At 53.1% G+C, this 17615-nt stretch overlaps 4 protein-coding genes across 4 annotated transcripts; 2 read left to right on the top strand and 2 right to left on the bottom strand.

Moving 5' to 3' along the window:
• Window positions 1–849: 849 nt before the first annotated feature.
• N7539_005949 (uncharacterized protein) lies at window positions 850–4926 on the bottom strand (the record flags this gene model as incomplete). The annotated part of the gene is made up of 4 exons (XM_056935551.1): window positions 850–1841; window positions 1988–3293; window positions 3382–3662; window positions 4533–4926. 4 exons carry the CDS (start codon window positions 4924–4926, stop codon window positions 850–852), a joined length of 2973 nt encoding a protein of 990 aa, XP_056789423.1.
• Window positions 4927–6279: 1353 nt separating this feature from the next.
• On the top strand, window positions 6280–7076 carry N7539_005948 (uncharacterized protein; the record flags this gene model as incomplete). Its single annotated transcript, XM_056935550.1, has 3 exons — window positions 6280–6660; window positions 6743–6780; window positions 6830–7076. The coding sequence occupies 3 exons, from the start codon at window positions 6280–6282 to the stop codon at window positions 7074–7076; spliced, it is 666 nt and encodes a 221-aa protein (XP_056789422.1).
• Window positions 7077–9558: 2482 nt separating this feature from the next.
• Window positions 9559–11946, top strand: N7539_005947 (putative MFS transporter; the record flags this gene model as incomplete). The annotated part of the gene is made up of 7 exons (XM_056935549.1): window positions 9559–9582; window positions 9775–9942; window positions 10053–10243; window positions 10365–10518; window positions 10600–10695; window positions 10810–11550; window positions 11632–11946. 7 exons carry the CDS (start codon window positions 9559–9561, stop codon window positions 11944–11946), a joined length of 1689 nt encoding a protein of 562 aa, XP_056789421.1.
• Window positions 11947–12473: 527 nt separating this feature from the next.
• N7539_005946 (uncharacterized protein) lies at window positions 12474–17108 on the bottom strand (the record flags this gene model as incomplete). The annotated part of the gene is made up of 5 exons (XM_056935548.1): window positions 12474–14840; window positions 14918–15002; window positions 15608–16111; window positions 16184–16931; window positions 17021–17108. The coding sequence occupies 5 exons, from the start codon at window positions 17106–17108 to the stop codon at window positions 12474–12476; spliced, it is 3792 nt and encodes a 1263-aa protein (XP_056789420.1).
• Window positions 17109–17615: the final 507 nt, after the last annotated feature.

The raw sequence follows: 17615 nt of genomic DNA, 5'->3' as shown, positions 1-17615 counted from the left end.
GTACTACTACTGAGTCTTACTAGTCAAGTAATGATAGTACTCGGCATCTTCGGGTGACCGATTCTCGACGCAAAACCCATATGGTAGTAGATATTTACCACGTCGATCCAGAATTGTACCAGGTAATCATAGTGAGGTACTAGTGTGACCAGGTAGCGAGTATAAGGACAGGAAATACTGTAGTACCCGATCGTACGACCCATCGACACGACCGTGAAGAGTTACGAAGCTTCACACCCCACGAGAAATGCCTGGTCGAGACAGCTGCTTCACGACGGAGCAGCCAAGAGCAGGATAGTGCCAATCCCGTCACGTCAACCATCATTTCGTAAATATTAAGTTACTATCCACAAAGAACAAAATTCACTGTCAAAGAAATCGCACAGATCGAGGTCATCCTTGCCCGGACATCAACCCGAGACGCATCCATTTCCCCTTTCCCGCTGGTCCGAGTCACCCAGGAACAAGAACACCCAAGACAGAACGCTAACACGACAAGAACGGGGGGAGGTATAGTAGATGCCATAACCGAGAATCGCTATTCGCAGGGATCAACAGACAAAACAAAAACGGACAGAAAGTGGGAGAGGACGGGCAAAGGAACATCAGATAGCCGACGTCAGCGTCTCATCAACCCATCCAAGAAGAACAAAAAGAAAAAAAAAAAGAAGAAGAGGAAAAGCAAAAACAAAGAGAGCCAAGAGTGACGAGGCAAAAAAAAGAAGGAAAAGGAAAATCCACAGTCAAACCTATCGTGAGTGAGGATGCAAGATGCACATCAAATGTCCCCAACCAAGCGTTCCCGATGGACCATCTTGACTTTGGAAATGGTCAGGTGGTGGTAAAACCTTAAGAAACGGGTTGAACGGGCGTCGGCTGCTCGACACCTTCCATCGATCGAGGAACTTGGACGCCGCGGTGTCGAAGCTCATCCATCTTGGCCATGGCCGGTCCCGTACAGATGCGACCAGTCTGCATCAGTGTGCGCAGACGCTTCCGTCGGGCTTCGCCGCTTCGCTCTTCCCCGCGTCCGACCCCTTCGTCCACCCACTCAACACGGTGGACCTTGAAACTCAACCCATCGTGTCGCCCGGTCCACTCTCGAGACTTGAGCCCAAACATGACCGTGGATTCGTATCGGTCAACTCGGGGCAAAATGAGCAGGGTGACATGAAGATCTTTGTCTCCGGGTGGGACGGGCGGGAAACGTGGGGTGCGGCCCTCCTCCTCCGTGGAGGGCGGGGGTGCGTGTTGATAAGAATCTTTGATCTCGAGATCGAGCATACTCTCATCAACGTCGTCCCCCCAAGCTCCACGAATATAACCCGAGTGGATGGCCGCCGCGACAGGATCGGAGTCGTCCGTGTAGACACCTGTTCCCCACAGAGCACGACGGGCGCAGATCTCTTCGCGCCGAGCCGCATCAACGCGGAACCGGGGCACCCGAACGGTAAAGGTGCAATTCTCCTGCTGATCGAAGCGGGGAAGAGGACGAGGGGTGGTGGTGTAACCAAACTTGGAGCTTTCGGAGGATGCCTTCACACTGGGCACGTCAATCTGCGGTTTGTATAGCGTCGATCCGAGGTGATGCCGGGGAAGGTGCGCCACGCTGGCGAGAAGAGGCTCGAGGTTCACCGTCGTCCGCGGTTCTCGGAGCGGAGATGCAGGTACAGCGGCGGCTGATCGAGCTGCATGATGGTGGTGATGGTGATGATGGTGGTGGTGACCGACTGTATTCTCTGTGGGTGCGGAGGTGCGACCGGAGGAAACGTTTGTCGAAGGTCGATGAGAACTCCCTGTGGGGGGCTTCTTCGTCTCCCTTGTGACGGTGGTGATGGTGACTAGAAATAATCTGTGAGCCGTAATTTCAATAGTAGACAAGTAGACCTGTTCAAGTCCGTGACAGAGAGGAAGGGGAAATGAAAGGAGAAGGGAGGCGGGGGAAGGTCGTACTGGTGGTGGTGATGGTGTACATGTCGAGGCCGACGGCCTGGCTTAGACGATCCTGCACCGGCTTCCTCTCCTGGAGTTTCCTCTTCGCGAGACTTGCGTGACCGGCGCTGACTTGTGGCCGAGATTGGCCGGGCAATCTTTCCATCTTCATTTTCACCGTTAACCGAGCGACTCGTGAGACTGCCCCTTTTGAATGGACTGGCGATCAGAGGTGTTGACGGGCCACTTCCAGACGAGCCAGCGGTGACGCCGCCAACACCACTGCCAATGCCAGAGAAGACACGACCAAGCTCATTCTTGATCCCTGGTTCGCCTGACGGACCGATGAAGGGAGCTTGAGCACCTTGTACAGCTTGCGGCAGCGGCGATGCACGGCCACCACGCTTGACATCTGCAAAAAGAGAAAGAAGGTTGCGATGGTGGAGCAGATCTTCACTGCCTTTACGACGACCTGATTCCTCGACGGCAGGAAGTCCAAGAGAGGGCGCTGTCGTGGCAGGGGATGCAAATGTAGTAGGACCCAAACGCGCAAGGTGTGGCTGCGATTTCGTAGAGTAAGGCGGCTCGCGCTGTGTCGGAGACAATTGCCTGGGACCTGTTTGGACAGACAAGGATGGAACCCGTGAACCCCCCGGTTGCGACCCCAAGGACTTGGTATAGCTTTGGATTGCACCAAATCCGAAACCCGGGCCCGGCTCGGGCGCCGGGAAACGCTTCGTTTCAGGTGACGACGGCTGTGAGCGAGCTTGTTCCCACGCTGACGCGGTCGGATAACGCTCAGTCGGCTCCCGTTCTCCATATAGAGGCCCAAAGGACCCTCCGAGTGGACCCTTGGAGTCCCCTTCCTGGAAGAACCGATCCCTCTCCCGTTCTTTCCCACGCTCCCTCCCCCGATCTTGATCCCTCGCGGCAGTGTCTTCTGGGCGACGGTCTCCGGCTATGTTCCCATACCGTACCGAGTTATCACGCACATGCTGGTCAAGGCCCGCGTAGGTAGGGCCGAGCCGCGGTGCCGCCTCATACCGGTCGTGGGCGAGCGTCGATGGGCGCGAATGTGGGCTATAGCCTGGTGGATGCGGAGCAAAGTCGTTGTTGGGTGGTTGGCTACTTGTTCGCCCAATCGGCCCACTGAAGCTCATGCGTCGAGCCTCGTTGTACAGCGGCTCTGACGCCGAGATTTGGGGCGATGGGTGTGTAGAATGTGGTTTCTCGGGATATTGAGAAGAGGTCGCGCGCGGTGGCAGTCCCCCGAAAGGTGCTTGCTCCACACCTCCAACAATGCTCGCTCCACCGCTTGACCCAGACCGATATGGGCGACCCATCGACGGCCGTGAGAAAGACTTGTCTGGTGTATTTGACCGGCGATACGTGGAGTGATCTAAAGAAGGTGGTCGGGAGGGGCCTGAGGGGGGGCGACATGGCGGTCACGTTGGAGGGGGCCGGGTTGCCGAAGATGGATGCGCCAACCGGGCGTGAGAAGAGAGATGGTCCAGTTTCGCGCGCTGGACGCTCGGAGTCCGATCCTAGCATGGCAGAGATAGACATGCTGCTACCGGGGCGGTGAGGTGGGACGGTCGATGGCTCGCGGGAAAGTAGGGATGAAGCGGCCGCGTTGGCAGACTGCGATCGAGGACCGTAAGCGTGCGGAGGAGAGGGAGGAGGCATCTGGCGGCTACCAAACGCGGGAATCGTTGGATGATCTTGAGGACCTATACAATCGATCCAGACCGATTAGCCGGTGTCTTTGAAGCAGTGGCGGGCATTAACACGTGAGAAAAGACAGCAGAGGCGAAGGTCGCGACTTTATCCGCGTGTCTTGGCAGCGATCTGGGCCTACTATGCAGCGCAGGTTGCAGTGAACCTGCATGGCTTGCGTCGCTGTTGTCGTCGTACTCACCGGAGGTCACGGGGCTTCCACTACTGCCTTGGGATGCGCGACGCCCATAGCCAGAAGGTGGGTGGTTCATTTTGGATCTGAAAACTCTTGAAACGCGTTCTTGAGAGTGCAGCAAAATGATGGAATTGCATCCACCCAGGGTCGAGAAAACGACCCAGAACCCGTGACTCCGGGAAGCTCGACCGCTAATCCCAGAAAGAACTAGCTCTGCCAGCACCGATCGGGACTAGCGTTCCCGGTGGATCTGCGCCACCGGGGGAAGAAAAAGCACCAGGGCGAGGGGAGGGCTCGTGCAGCTGGACGCTGGAAGAGATCAATGGGTACAGAAAAGACATGGTGGAGGGAAGAACCAAGACGCGCCAGGTCACCAGTGTCTCGTCTTGCGGGGGAAAAGAAGTCTGAGAAGCTCCGTCTGGCGCCAGAACGATGTGCTGTATGATGCAGATGCGCCCTGACGCAAGATCTTTGCGAGGAAAAAAAGTGGAGCGAGGAACCGAACGGGGGTCAGAACCACGGGACAAGTCCGACCCCGACTCGACTTTGCGGGAATCCGGGGGGGGAAAGAGACAACGCGCAAACCAAACAAATCTCGGAATAGCATCGTGATGGGTGTTGGGATCAAAATCACAAGGAGATCACGGGACAATCGAGGGGAGGAAAGAAAATGACAACGAGTACCAACCTTCTCTTAATGGTGCACTATGCGGCTGAGACTGGTTTCGGCGGTGTCTGTGAGGATTGACTCGTGGTTCATGGCTGTGATCTCGCGGGTGTTGCTGGCGTGCAGGCGCAGGCTGATTCCGCGGCGGAGAGATCGCCGGCCCAGCATTCTCACCCCCAGTCCCTTGCGTCTCCCGCACCATGCCTGCAGAGTATAGATGTGATGTCGGACTGGTGTAATCGTAACGACCGGTTGGTCGCATGTTCTCGCTTTCGGCACGACGGCGGGAGTCGGCGGTGGTCGAGAAACCACCAACAGCTTGTCGGGCGCGATCCTCGCTCGCCTCCTGAGAGCCAGCAAGTGGTGATGGCCGGGAGGGATAGGAGCTTTGATGAAAGCGACGGAAGAGATCCATGTTGGGGACGCGCCTCACTCGCACGTGGCCGGGCGCTATACACTGTGTAGTGTACAGTAGTCGCGGTAAACGGCTCGTGTCGAGGATCGGCGTCGGGCGAGGGTCAATGAAAATCCTCAGTCAGAGATGTACCTGGTCGAGGTAGAGTCCGTGGCGGTCAGGTCAGGTCAAAAGGCTTCGTTTTTGCCATGCACTGTCGATGATAGCCAAGGTTCGAGGATCAACGGTTGGTCGCGCGATTCATTACCGGTCGCAGATCTCGCACCGCTCGGGTAGAGGAATGCGGGAGACAGGCACACCCGGCCGAAATGGAGACAAGTTGATATGAAGGATTGGGGACGACTTCCAAGATCAGGCTTATTGGAGGACGAGGTCGTCCGCTGGATGTGTTGAGAGTCCCAAAAACGATGGAGAAAGGAGAATGATCCTTGGGGTCGAAAGACAGGAACAAGTCGAGACCAACACGGGTGGGTTCAGAAACAGGAGTAGGCCGGAGAGAAAAACGGTGAGTGACTTAGCGCGCGGCGATGGATGGGGCCAGAGCCCCGAGAGCCAAGACTCGAGGATGTACACTTCAGAGTTTCAGACTGTACAGATCATGTGGAGTTTCAATAATGTGATCGCCCGCCAGGAAGCAGAAAAGAAGACTGAATTTCCTGATGGAGAATATTTGGGGTGCTCATAGACGGAATTGACAACGGAGCCTTCCGTTTTTGTGTTTGCATGCGACAGCAGTCTTGCCGGTCGCAAGGTCCCAACGACATGGAGTTCAACCTTCGCGAAGGATCTTCTCATGTCTTCAAAGGGCAATCATGGTCGGTTTAATCGGCGACGTCGAGGACCAGATGTATAGCTGCATCAGTGCATCCAAGCAGTGGGGTTACTGGGGTACATCAGAACATCTGACTGCCGCCAGAAGGATGTTGCTAGTACTACCTGCTACCTGGGTGTATTGGCAGAAATTTGGTGCCTGATACTCGAATTCTCTCACTAGCCACTACAGTACTACACTACGTAACTCCATAGGTTTGTAGGTACCTTTCGTACACGCGACCTTCTCGAGCCTCGTCCATCGTCCCAAAACTATGTTGATGTGATCGACGCGGCCCGCTCTTCTCAATTTCTCGGTCGCTGTCAACGTCATGCGAATCGCCGTTTCGAGCAAGGTCCGCAGAAAAAGATACTCCTTCCCACTCCACAGGACAAGCAAGCTAGGGAATCGAGACAAGAAGTGAAGTACTATCTGATTTTTGAGTGACTCTGCAGGTCACTGTTGGGTGGTTGGGTAGCTAGGCATGCCGTGAGAATCTGCTCCCGTTCACCGTTTCTTCACTACCCGAAAAGTGTTTCGACATGCAGAGCGGAAAAGCATCACTTCGCACGAGCCTCGTGGTTGCGGATCGGACTGCGTCTCTGCGAAAGCCCTATTTCGACTATGGCCGCCGAGGTGGTACACCTACTTTTGGTACGACATGGCGTGGTACCGCTAGTTTCGTCGAAATTGGACCTTGTCGGTTGAGCACGCGCCTATCCACGTTGTCTCTTCTGGATAGGGATCGGGAACGCTACTCGAGACTGCAAGGACGGAGTCAATGCATCTACATTGGACCGTCCACCCACTCATGTATCATGTATCAAACAGTGTACCTCCATGCATATCACAGCCGCCTTTCGGAAGGTAAAGCGAACTCCAACTGGCTCTCGATGGAGGAAGAGATGCAGGATGATGATAAGGTTCGCTGATCGCTCGATGTGGTCCCTCAGGCAGACTTTCCCGGCAGATTTAAGCATTTGATGCTCTCTATGTCCGAGGCAGGAGACGTGTCTGATCAACGACCTACAGCTTAAGGAAAGGTATGATGAGAGAGGATCCATGTCTGGAACTGCCTGCTGCTGCTGCTAGGCTTCAACGACCGACTGTCGCCGACCAGATTCTACTTCCCATTGTCTTCCAGCTCATGAACTTGAATGACCAGCTTCAACAGATGACACAGTCCAAGCTCGTAGAGATCCTTGGTGACTGGGATAAGCAGAGCATTCCTCACGGACGCAAATGGCTCACACCGCACCGCACAGCAGCGAACGGGCATTCTGGTCTTCTGCCTTCCGTCGCTGGGATCACGCTGATTCTGTGCTTACTCGGTCGGTGATGGGCTGAACGCAGCGGGTGAGCAACCCCAATTAGCCCTTGCACTCCTGCTCTTCCTGCGAGCTGATCGACAAGACCACCATAAGATATTGAAACAGATTATCCCCACTGCTCCTGCTACTCTGGACACTGGCTGGAATGCCACCCTACATGTATTCAGATGATCAATCACCTTTCGCATGTTTCCATTCGAAACCGGATTCGCAGTTTCCCATCATGGCTGCTTGTTGGCAATTTTTGATATACGTGACTAAGTACATGTCCGCGCAGTGAGGGCCCCGTTCTTTATCCCGAAAGCGAGGGAGCTGGACCGGTGCTTTTTGGAATAGGAATCTTCTCCCGTATAACACATCGCAGGCAGCACGTGTCTGCACAGACGAGCAGACAAGAATCGAGAATCCGGGCTGGAAAGGGCGAGGACAGCTCGAAGATGGTTGGAAAAAAGCCATCAGGACCGTAGAGTGAGTGACGCCCAGAGAAAGACACCAAAGCTACTATTTGATAGTCGGTAGTGCCTCATAACTACGGACTACTGACAGTGGTCGGAGGTAGCTTGTGGAGACTGGGGAGTGCTCAAATCCGGGGTCGACTTCCATCATTTTATGGTTAAGTTGGTCTATGACGGAACCCCCGTCTTCCATTCATGCGGAGATGTTCGACGGGCGTATTGTCCCCGTAAAACCTTGATCGCCCGGGAGATAACTCAGGGAGCAATTGCCGAAGCCCGTGAGGTACAACTCTAATCCAGGGACCTGGACAAGGTCCGCCCTTGAGAAGGTTGAGAAGGTGAACACTTGTCACTCGGCATCAGTATCTTGTACATCAAGGATCTGACATGCTGCGGGTGATTTAGCAGATCTTGTGCGAGACCTATCTGGCTCGCTGCGTCACGATGATCAGATGAAAGGTTCGCCTTTCCATGATGACTTGGATGAATCGATTAGTCATAGCTTGTCGCTTCAGTTCGCATCCCTGCCGTGCACCCCTGGCCATGGATGCCAAGACTGAGATATAATAACCGGTCACACCTTTTCAAGTCGCGAGAGCAGAGTGTTCACTGGGGCCAGATCCACGATACAATCGTTCCCATCTGCACCCTTTCCTGGAGCTGGTAGACTGGAGGAGTCGATGCTTTTCTCCGCGTCTCCGCGTCCCCACGTCCCCGCGTCTTCCCGTCCCCGCAAGAACCCCGGAATCTCCAAGTTTTCCTCTCCCAAAAACCCACTCTTGTGGTCATTCGCCGAGTACACCTTCAAGATTGGCTTTGCGATACATCGCAAATAGAGTTAATGACGGTGGCGAAGCTTGAGGGCATCAGAATGTGTCGAGCTCTGATGCCGACTCTAATTGCCGCAGTCTGGTAGACTCGATCCTAGGACAACTCTGAAGTCACGAAGTATCTGCTGGGTGTGTATTATGATTGGGGAGACGGGGGCAGGCACCGAACAGAACAGCTATCCTGGTTCGCTCTCCTTCCCACCTGGAGACCGTGCATCGGCAGTCATCCGTCAACTGAAGTCCCGATCATCAGCCCTTTGCGGTTCGAGACGACTCACCTGTCTTCAATAGTCCCGCCTTCGCTTGTCTGGTGGCGTATTGTAGGGATCTTCCCCGCAGCTCGTCCCGGAGAGTGCATGAGTATGCCAGGGTCAAGGAAGTGCAGGAAGAAACTTGGGCGTGAATGCGAATCCTGTTGAGAGAATCTCAGATTTTATCATGATCGGGCTGTTCTTGTCCCTTGGCAGATTCACTACTGCGTGGTGAAATGCGCAATCACTTAAAGGGGCGGAGCATGTCAAGTCCGGGGCCCAGTGATCAGCGATCAGGAGCCTCGTGCACAGCAACAACAAGATGAATCGTCTCGTAAGCTTCGGTAAGCTGCTGAGAAGTGGAGACCGTTGGTAGGTTAAGTCTCGAGCGCGTTTGGCCTTAATTGCGCGGGCGAGGCCGGTGGAATGGTGAGTGATAAGCTCTTCAGGTGAAAGTAGTAGGGACGTTGTAACAGACTCAAAGTACTGTGCTTGGAGTCTTTGTCCACATACAGTTCTGACCGTGGATCCGCATCGGGTGAAACTCGTGGACTCGTGGATCAGTAGCCAAGAGACCATTCCCCCTCTTCCCAACGTGGAGACCACGCAGAACAAACACCCAAACCGGCCCAATCCTTCTCATATACTTCCAGAGGCGATAAGACCGGTATCAAACCCTTTTTATTACGTGCCATTGATTCGTTGATGCACAGCGGGCCAAGACGAAGAAGCTTCCCTGCCTCGGTCACGGCGTTCCTCAAAAAGCCTCTCCCATCCCCGAGACATACCTTAGGGTATTCTTTCGTCTCTGCTGACAAGCGGTCATTGTCCAGGTTCAGAGCACGATCCACCGGCCAAAGACTTGCTTTCAAAAGGTCACTAAGTGCAGCGATCGGTCGCAAGAGTGCTACTTTGAACCAGAAGCCTGCATTGGGCTTCCTACCTCAATTCGCAATGGAGATGAATAATGATGAAGCGGTAGGTCCCTTCCCGAGCATCGTCGCCAAAGCGTGTATAGGGATCAGGCAGAATCGCTATACCAAACAACCAACAGGCATGAGGCACAAAAGACTGATCATCTCTCGTGATTCCCCCCGCTAGACTCTTCGCCAGTACGTCAACTACGAGCTTACTTTCCGTCAATGACGAGCAGCGTGTTCCCGTCGTGAGACTAACTTCCCCTCCGCAAACAACAGACTGGAGAATGAGCTCAATGTCAAAATCTACCCTGGGACGGAGATTATGACCGATGTAGGCTCGCATCATTTCGTGAGACAATCAGACACCTCGTCCAACGTCCTGGTGCCGCAGCCATCTAATCACCCTGATGATCCCCTGGTGAGTATGGAGACCTCCAAGCCCTACCGTGCCGACGATGTTCCTGTTCTCGCCCCTTTATATCGGGGTTGGTGTGAACTCGTCCACTGACTGAAGCCTGGCGGAAACAGAACTGGAATAAATGGTGGAAGTTCACCACTTTTTTCATTGCCATGGCAAGCAATGTTATCATGGGCATTGGGCCGCTGGCTCTGGCACCCATGTTTGGCGACTTGATTGAGGCTTTTCATTCCGACTTGGCTGGTGTTGTGCAGTTCACCGGGGTCTGCATTCTCCTGTTGGGCTTTAGTAATTTCTTCTGGTGAGTATCAGTGCTTACCAGATATTGGATGGAAGCAAGATTTCGTGGTCCAGACGGTCTTTTTCTGGGCATTGCCATCATGGACAGCAAAGAGAACTAACGGAAATGACGTTGCCAAAAGGGTCCCTATCGCAGACACTTTCGGACGAAGACCCGTTCTCATCTTTTCCTCCTTGGTCTGTCTAGCGTCCATGATCTGGCGTGCCAAAGCAACCACGTACCGCAGCTTCATGGGAGCTTGTGTCTTGAATGGATTTGGAGCTGGGCCTTGTGAGGTGAGACAAAAAACGGGAGAGAAAGACAGAGATTTATTTGACCTAACTTGAGCTGAGCTGATTACCTACGTGCATCTCCAGACTCTTTGTCCCCAAGTGATTACGGACATTTTCTTCCTCCATGAGCGAGGCTTCTACAACACCATGTATTTTGCCTTTTACTTTGGCTCCCTGATGGTAAGTTACATGTGTGTCTCGTTGGACAGGCTTCGACCCAGAACGCTCCCCATCAGAGTAGGACTCTCCATCCTTGGCGAATCATACTAATCTTGTTTATTCGAGCTACATTAGGTTGGCCCCATTATTGCTGGAGTCATGGCTCTCCATGTTGGGTGGCGTAACTTTTGGTGGCTGAACGTCGCTGCCTTCGCTTTTGTTATCATTGCCGGAGTGTTCGCCTTTCCCGAGACCAAATGGCATCGCGCTCTACCCAGCGAGTTCCATCAGACAGAGGCCTCCTTGGACTCGACAGCAGACTCGACCGATGGGAAGGAGAAGACCCAGACCACTGAAAATACCTCCAAGAGTATCCCCACCCAACTGGAATATCAACAGCCAGCGGTCGAGAGTGACGCCATGGATCCGTATCTCTACAAGGGCAATCCGTCAAAGAGCCAATTCCACATTTATCAGGCCAACTCCAAGTGGGCTCGAAGCCTTCTGTTCGCTTTCTGGACTCCCTGGCGTCTCCTCGCGTTCCCCATTGTCGAATATGCCGCGTTTGTGGTGTCATGGTCGGCGAGTTGCCTACTCACGGCCAATCTGACTCAAGCTCAAGCCTTTGGCGCCCCGCCCTATAACTGGTCCAGTCAATCGATCGGATTTACCAACTTTGCCTGTCTGGCTGGCGCGATGATCGGTCTTTTGACTAACGGCCCCCTTTCGGATTGGATCTCCATGCGAGCAACGAAGAAGAATGGCGGTATTCGAGAGCCGGAGATGCGTTTGCCAGCTTTGATCCCCTACTTGATCATTGCCATCATCGGCAACTTCATCATTGCGTTTGGATACGAGTATCACTGGGATTGGCGGGTGAGTTACTCCATGAATTTCCCAAATCTCAAAGCATTTCGTTTCAGAACGCTCTTAACACACCATTCTCATTACCCTCAGATCATCGTCATCATCGGATACACCTGCGCCGGAATGCAGGTCACCGCTCTCCCCGCCATCGCAAGCACATACGCCGTCGACAGCTACAAACCAGTCGTGGGCTCCGTCTTCGTCGCCATCACCGTCAACAAGAATGTCTGGGGCTATGGATTTAGCAAGTTCATCACGCCATGGACCGAGGAGAGCGGATATATCCCGTGCATCATGTTGAACATGTGTTTGACGGTTTTGTGGGTGTCCTTTGGAGTGGTGCTGTATTTCCGGGGTAAGCATTGCCGGAAGTGGACTGCCAAGTCGAGTATTTGGAATCTTTAGACGCGGATGAGTTGAGGCTGGACAGGGAGGGTTATTGAGTTCTGCATTTTTGAGACTTTCATCGGATCCGCTGGGAGCTTATAACGTGTTATACATACTGCAATCCATTGTTAGGATCAGCCTTGATATTCGCTGCAAGAGTACGAGATTCACTAGGTGCATTCGAGACGCCAAACAGGGCGGGCTTCTTAAGCATGAGAGGCTTGATCCGCAGTAACATAGGATAATACCCTTGGCAAGTGGAAGTTCATACGCGATATGCTTGAAAGTTGTCAAGGTTCAATTTGACGGTTTGTCTTCGTGGTCAGTCATGAATGTTTTCAATTTGAAACTATCTAAGTTGAAGTAGAGCAAACACAGTCTATTTCCCGTCCCTTTCTAGGCTCTATGTGATCATCAAAACAATAAAAAGACAGCCACAACAACGCTAAGATCGTGTATCTCTTGATAAATCCTCGACCACGATCAACGGTGCAAAATGTGCGTACTAGCCCGTTCCAAGTCCATATTCACGCTCACACTCACACTCATGATCCAGGCGTCTTCGCCCCGTCACCCATCCCCATCAATCCACTTGCAAGTCCATTCATCCTCCGATCCAGAATATCTTCTTCGCTATCCAGCGAGGTGATACTTCTACTTCGACCGCGCCCCAACCCCGATCTCATTGTCGCAGGGGTCTCCGGTACACTAGTAATCCCCTCGGGAAAATCAGATTGTTCACCGTGGCCGCGACTCATCTCCAATTGCTTCAACTTGGCGCGGAATTCACGCACGTTGCGAGATTCCTGGTGTCCGAGGGTAGTCAGACCTTGGAGATGAGAAGAGGCCAAGGAGGATTTGGATCTTCTGCGACGGAGGGGTACCTCCGATACTGTTGTTGATGCTGAGGGGGATCGAGACTTGGGCCGAGACCCGTTAGGTACCCCGGGCGGAGGCATTGGGGGCAGTACCGCTGCTGGAGCATTGATCTTGCTCATACTCATTTCCAATGGGCGATCTTCGTCGGCGGATGATTCTCCAGTCAGATTTCGGTGATGGTGGTGGGCTGTTGGACCACTATTGTTCTTGTCGATGCTGTTGCCGCTTCCGTGCCCGTTGATATGAAGGCCGCGTCTGGATAGCTTCGAGCTCGACATGTTGGAGAGCTGGAGAAGGCTGTATTCATCTCTTTGTAGGTTCGTGCTGTCCAGCAAGCCCTCAATCCACTGCGCACTACGGTTGATGTACTTCCACGCCTCGGGGAAGAACCCAGCCATCTGAATGAACCCATGCGACACCCCCGGAATGAGCGAAACTTCAACGTGGTCTTTTTCATTGAACTGGCGAGTCGATTTCTCTAATCCCAATTCTTGCCGCTCGTGGAAACGCTGGAGTTTGGCTTGTCTCAATCGTCCAGCAAAGATGACGGTATCGTCCACGAGTGGATCTCGTTCGCCAGTCAAGATATAAATCTTAGGGAATTGGGCCAACAGAGCGTCTGGCGCGAGAACAGGGGACAAGTAAAAATCCGTGTTGAAATCGGGCCTATGGTGCGGACCGATATAGAGTATAATCATGGCCCGCATCATCTCAGGCGTGAGAATTCGATCGTGAACGTATGAAATCATCGACGAGACGGCCAGTCGAGTCTTGAGCGGGTTGGCGTGACGGACTGGCTCGGGGGCAGTGTCACCAGCCACCCGGTCACTCTTCTGGAATTTGTCATGCAGAGCCTTGATGGTCTCGGTCGCGATGTCACTCTCTCTCACCTCTGATTGACTTGCATGTTCCTCGGCCGGTTTCTTGCTCCCATTCGCCGTGAGAGCCGTCAGGTTCTCGACAGAATGACCGGGAGAGGTGTATGGCGTGAGCTTGCGATACTGGTCTTGCTTTCGCTGCAAGACGCTATTGTTCGTCTGCCGACAACTCTTGTCTTGGATCAGCGACATTTGCTCATCTGTCATCCAGCTTTCAACCTTCACATTCAGAGCCGGGTAAGCCAGAACAACCCCGTCGGGACGAGGTAGGACGTTGTCCCCTTGCCAGCCCTGCGTCATTGCCGACTGCAAGACCATCAGGGTCATACCAACTGCCAGATTTCCTCCCGCACTCTCTCCAGTCACCACAACGCGAGGACGCGTGGAACCGTTCAGCCCCAAACAGCGACCGTTGGTGGCCATGATGGTGTGGTAAACGTCGAAACATTCATGAAGCGCGTAGGGATAGGCATACTCAGGAGCCTTTCGATAGTCGATACTCAGAATGGGAACCTTCAATTTGCCTGCCCACGAAAGTAATTTGTCCTCTGAATGACGGGGTCCCATCGCCACGAACCCTCCTCCGGGCACATCCAAGACAACACATGTCTGGCTTTTGAGAGCACTCAGCGGTCCGTCAAAATACATCCAAGCATTGACCGGCTCGGTATACGCCGATTGCTTGGGGCGCGGGATGCGAATAGCTCGCGGACCATAGTTAGTCAGGCGCGGGCGCAGTAAGTTGGCTAGAAACCAAAGATAGGGCGTCGTAGCTTTGTTCCACGATACCCGAAGATGCTCCAGGGTGAGCGTTCCCCTGACCCGGCGAACCTTTTCATCTGCCTGCTCCGCCGCGATCAAATAGTACACTGTAAATATGAGCGATGCCAAGTCACGCAGCCATTTGGGCTTGATTTTCATAGCCGTCCAGAATCCGGCATCGAGCCCCGTCGTGATCCATGTTGCTCGGAAAAACGATCGAGAGTAAAGATTTGCCAGAGGCTCGGGGCATTCAAGACCCACGATTTTGGCAAAATTGCGGCTCACGTAAAGCCACAGAAAGATGATCACGGTGGTTTGCCAACTGGTCAGCTTCCCTGACAAGCGAGATGAGATAGAACGAACAAAGGGCGGTCCATGCTTGTCGGCCCTAAACTCCAAAAGCAAATTGACCTCAATGTTAGTCTCCAGTCTCCTCCTCGGTGGGGGGTGCCGGCTGACACGAAACGCACTTGAGCAGATAGAGAGACCAGAACGAAACGACGGCAAAAACTTGGATCTTGCGAAATCGAGTCGACGGTCTTCCTAGAACGTGATCTATTTACCGTGAAAAGATGTATCAGCCTGGGGTTCTTTGAAATATTAGGTCTCTTCTTCGCTGATCGAGGGAACTCACCTATCATCTCCGCATGGGTAACCCCAACTTTTAAGCTTTCTGACCCGCGTTTCCAAACAAAGTCGTCGCCTGCCGGGGTGAGTAATTCAGTGTCAGATCCGCGTCACTGAGGGCTAGTCATTAACGAAAAAGGAGAGAGACCAGAAGGCCATATCTTGGAAATCAACTTTTACGAAAAGAAGTAAATGAATCGGCAAGGAGGTCAGGGAATCCATTACGGGGCACGTCAGCACTCCATGCCACACCACCCAGTCTTGTCGTGACCTTACAATCACATGCAAAATCACCTGTTCATGTTTTCCCCACGTCTTGGCTGCGATCACATGCTTGTGACGCAAAAGCCACGCGACGCCTATCCGGACGAGAGAGTGGAGAAAAGTACGATGTCTGGTCAAATTACATTCTCTCAACCTTGAGCCGGCCTTGCCTTCATGTTGGTAAGAACTACCGAGTCCGCCGAAATGCTAAATTTACACCATTCCCGTCGTCAAGGCGGCTACATGTGTGAGTTTTGTATTGATTTCACGTCTGTCGACAAAAGTCCCGTCCGTGACTCACTTGCCAGCGACACAGGAGAACCTCCCATGGCATACTCAAAAAGCCGGCAATACAGATACCCGCAGAATCACTCACTGTCGTGGCACCGAGTGAGAATTCGCGATCCTGTTTAGGGACTCGGTCGGCAATCTCTGCAAAGGTATTCACATAGACCAGTCCACCCAGCAAACCTTCCCAGAATATGATCACGAACACTACATAGACGTTAGGAATGAAATCGAACATTGCGTGGACAGTCAGCAAAACAAGGTTGACGATTTGGAGGAAAGAGGGTATGTATAGATGGTGCACGCGGAAGAACGGCGTCGAAGACCTCGAGATGAACACGCCGGCTTGGTAAATGGCATTGTAGGCTGGGTAGAAGGCGCGGAAGTTTTCAAATGGCGTACGGTCCAGTGGAAAGAGTAAGGTGGGGCTGACTCCTTGGTTGATCACGTATTCGGCGACATACACGAGAAGCAATGGCAGCATGCTGAGCAAATATGAAGAATGAGTCAGTTCATAGGTCTATTGCGTTCAGAACAGTCCCAGGGGTTCATCTTACAAGGGGATGAATAGTCCCTGAAGCAGTGCAAAGTTCAAGCGAAATTGACTCCACCATGTTGTCGATCCTCTGACGTGAACAGGCTTGTAAGCATCCACCGCATGGACAGGGTCTCTCAGTGGCCTTTCTTCCTCGTCAGAATCGGCCTCGCGACCGTCTGCATGCGGAGATTCGTCCATCGTGTCCTCCTCCTGCGCTGTGGAACGGTACCCATGTGCAGCAGAGGTATCCATCTGCATAGCGCCGCCAGGCAGGACCACGAAAAAGCTGAACGCCATAAGAGCCGGAAGAATGGCAGATGCTAACAATGTAGCTTGCACGGAGAAATTGAGCGTCGAGGTCGCCAGAGCATAAGCACCCGCCCCGATCAGACCAGCAGCTCCTGTACCACTTCCCCATGCTGCTAGACTAAATGGTCCATAGAAATGGGTCAATCCGACAAAACTGAGCTCGCCGCCACCTGCGGACAGACTCGCAAGCACGATGCCAGCAATTTTCATGCCGATTGTTCCTCCATTCGTATAGCTTGGGCTTGTCGCAACGACCAGCATTCCCAAAACTGATAAAAAGACGAACACGATCACCCGTATCGAGTAGGGCACGAAATGTATAAAGTATGGGGCGATGAGCTTGGTACCGAAGGAAGGGATGATGTCTGCCAAAAGGACAACGCCCTTAGGGACATCTGGGCCAACCAGGTCCAGCGCTGCAGAGAGAAGAATCACGTATAGAACATTGTTGATCAGGCCTGAAATGTCCCAGAAGTGCGGTTAGTGACGGTACAGGATGAGAGAATATCGCCTGTCAACACCGGTGAAATAGCCGGATCATACTGACCAAATAGCCAAAAAGCTACACACACACGAGCATCAGCGCCATGGAAGATCCCGCGGAGCCAGTCGGCAAATCGAACGCCAAAAGACATCGCGATTGCGGCTCACTGGGAATACCCCAGGATATTGGATGGAAGTGCTGGAGGCTCGCGTACGACAGTCGGGAGGCTGAGATTCAGATACAAGAATCAAGGTCAACCTAGATCTCGTGCTTGGGCTGCCGCATTCATTTGGATGACAGAGTACCCATGTATTGGAATTTGAGAGCTATACAGTCGAGATAGCGCACACGAGCATCCCACACACTCATTCCAAACAGCTTTGAATCAAGTGCGGAGGAGAAGGGAGAAAGGAGGAGGTTCCGATCGAAGATCCACATGGTGGGTTTCGCATTTACCCGCCGCGTCATCGTCTCCGCGACGCTGCTTTGGAGCAAATAGAGTTTGATGGCCTGGAGCTCTTCTGTTCAATAGATTGCAATGAGCATATCTACAGTACTGAAGCGATGACTACTTTAGTCCTGAGTATTTACTGAAAACCCAGAGACAGAGGAAAGACGACGGTCAATGACGAAAATTTGCTTTTCGCACCCGCGCAAA

This window comes from Penicillium diatomitis (genome assembly GCF_028827545.1).
Source record: "Penicillium diatomitis strain IBT 30728 chromosome Unknown utg000006l_segment0_segment0, whole genome shotgun sequence".
Classification (NCBI taxonomy): Eukaryota; Fungi; Ascomycota; class Eurotiomycetes; order Eurotiales; family Aspergillaceae; genus Penicillium; species Penicillium diatomitis.
Note: the sequence above shows the minus strand (reverse complement) of the source record. Positions and strands in the feature narration are given on the sequence as shown.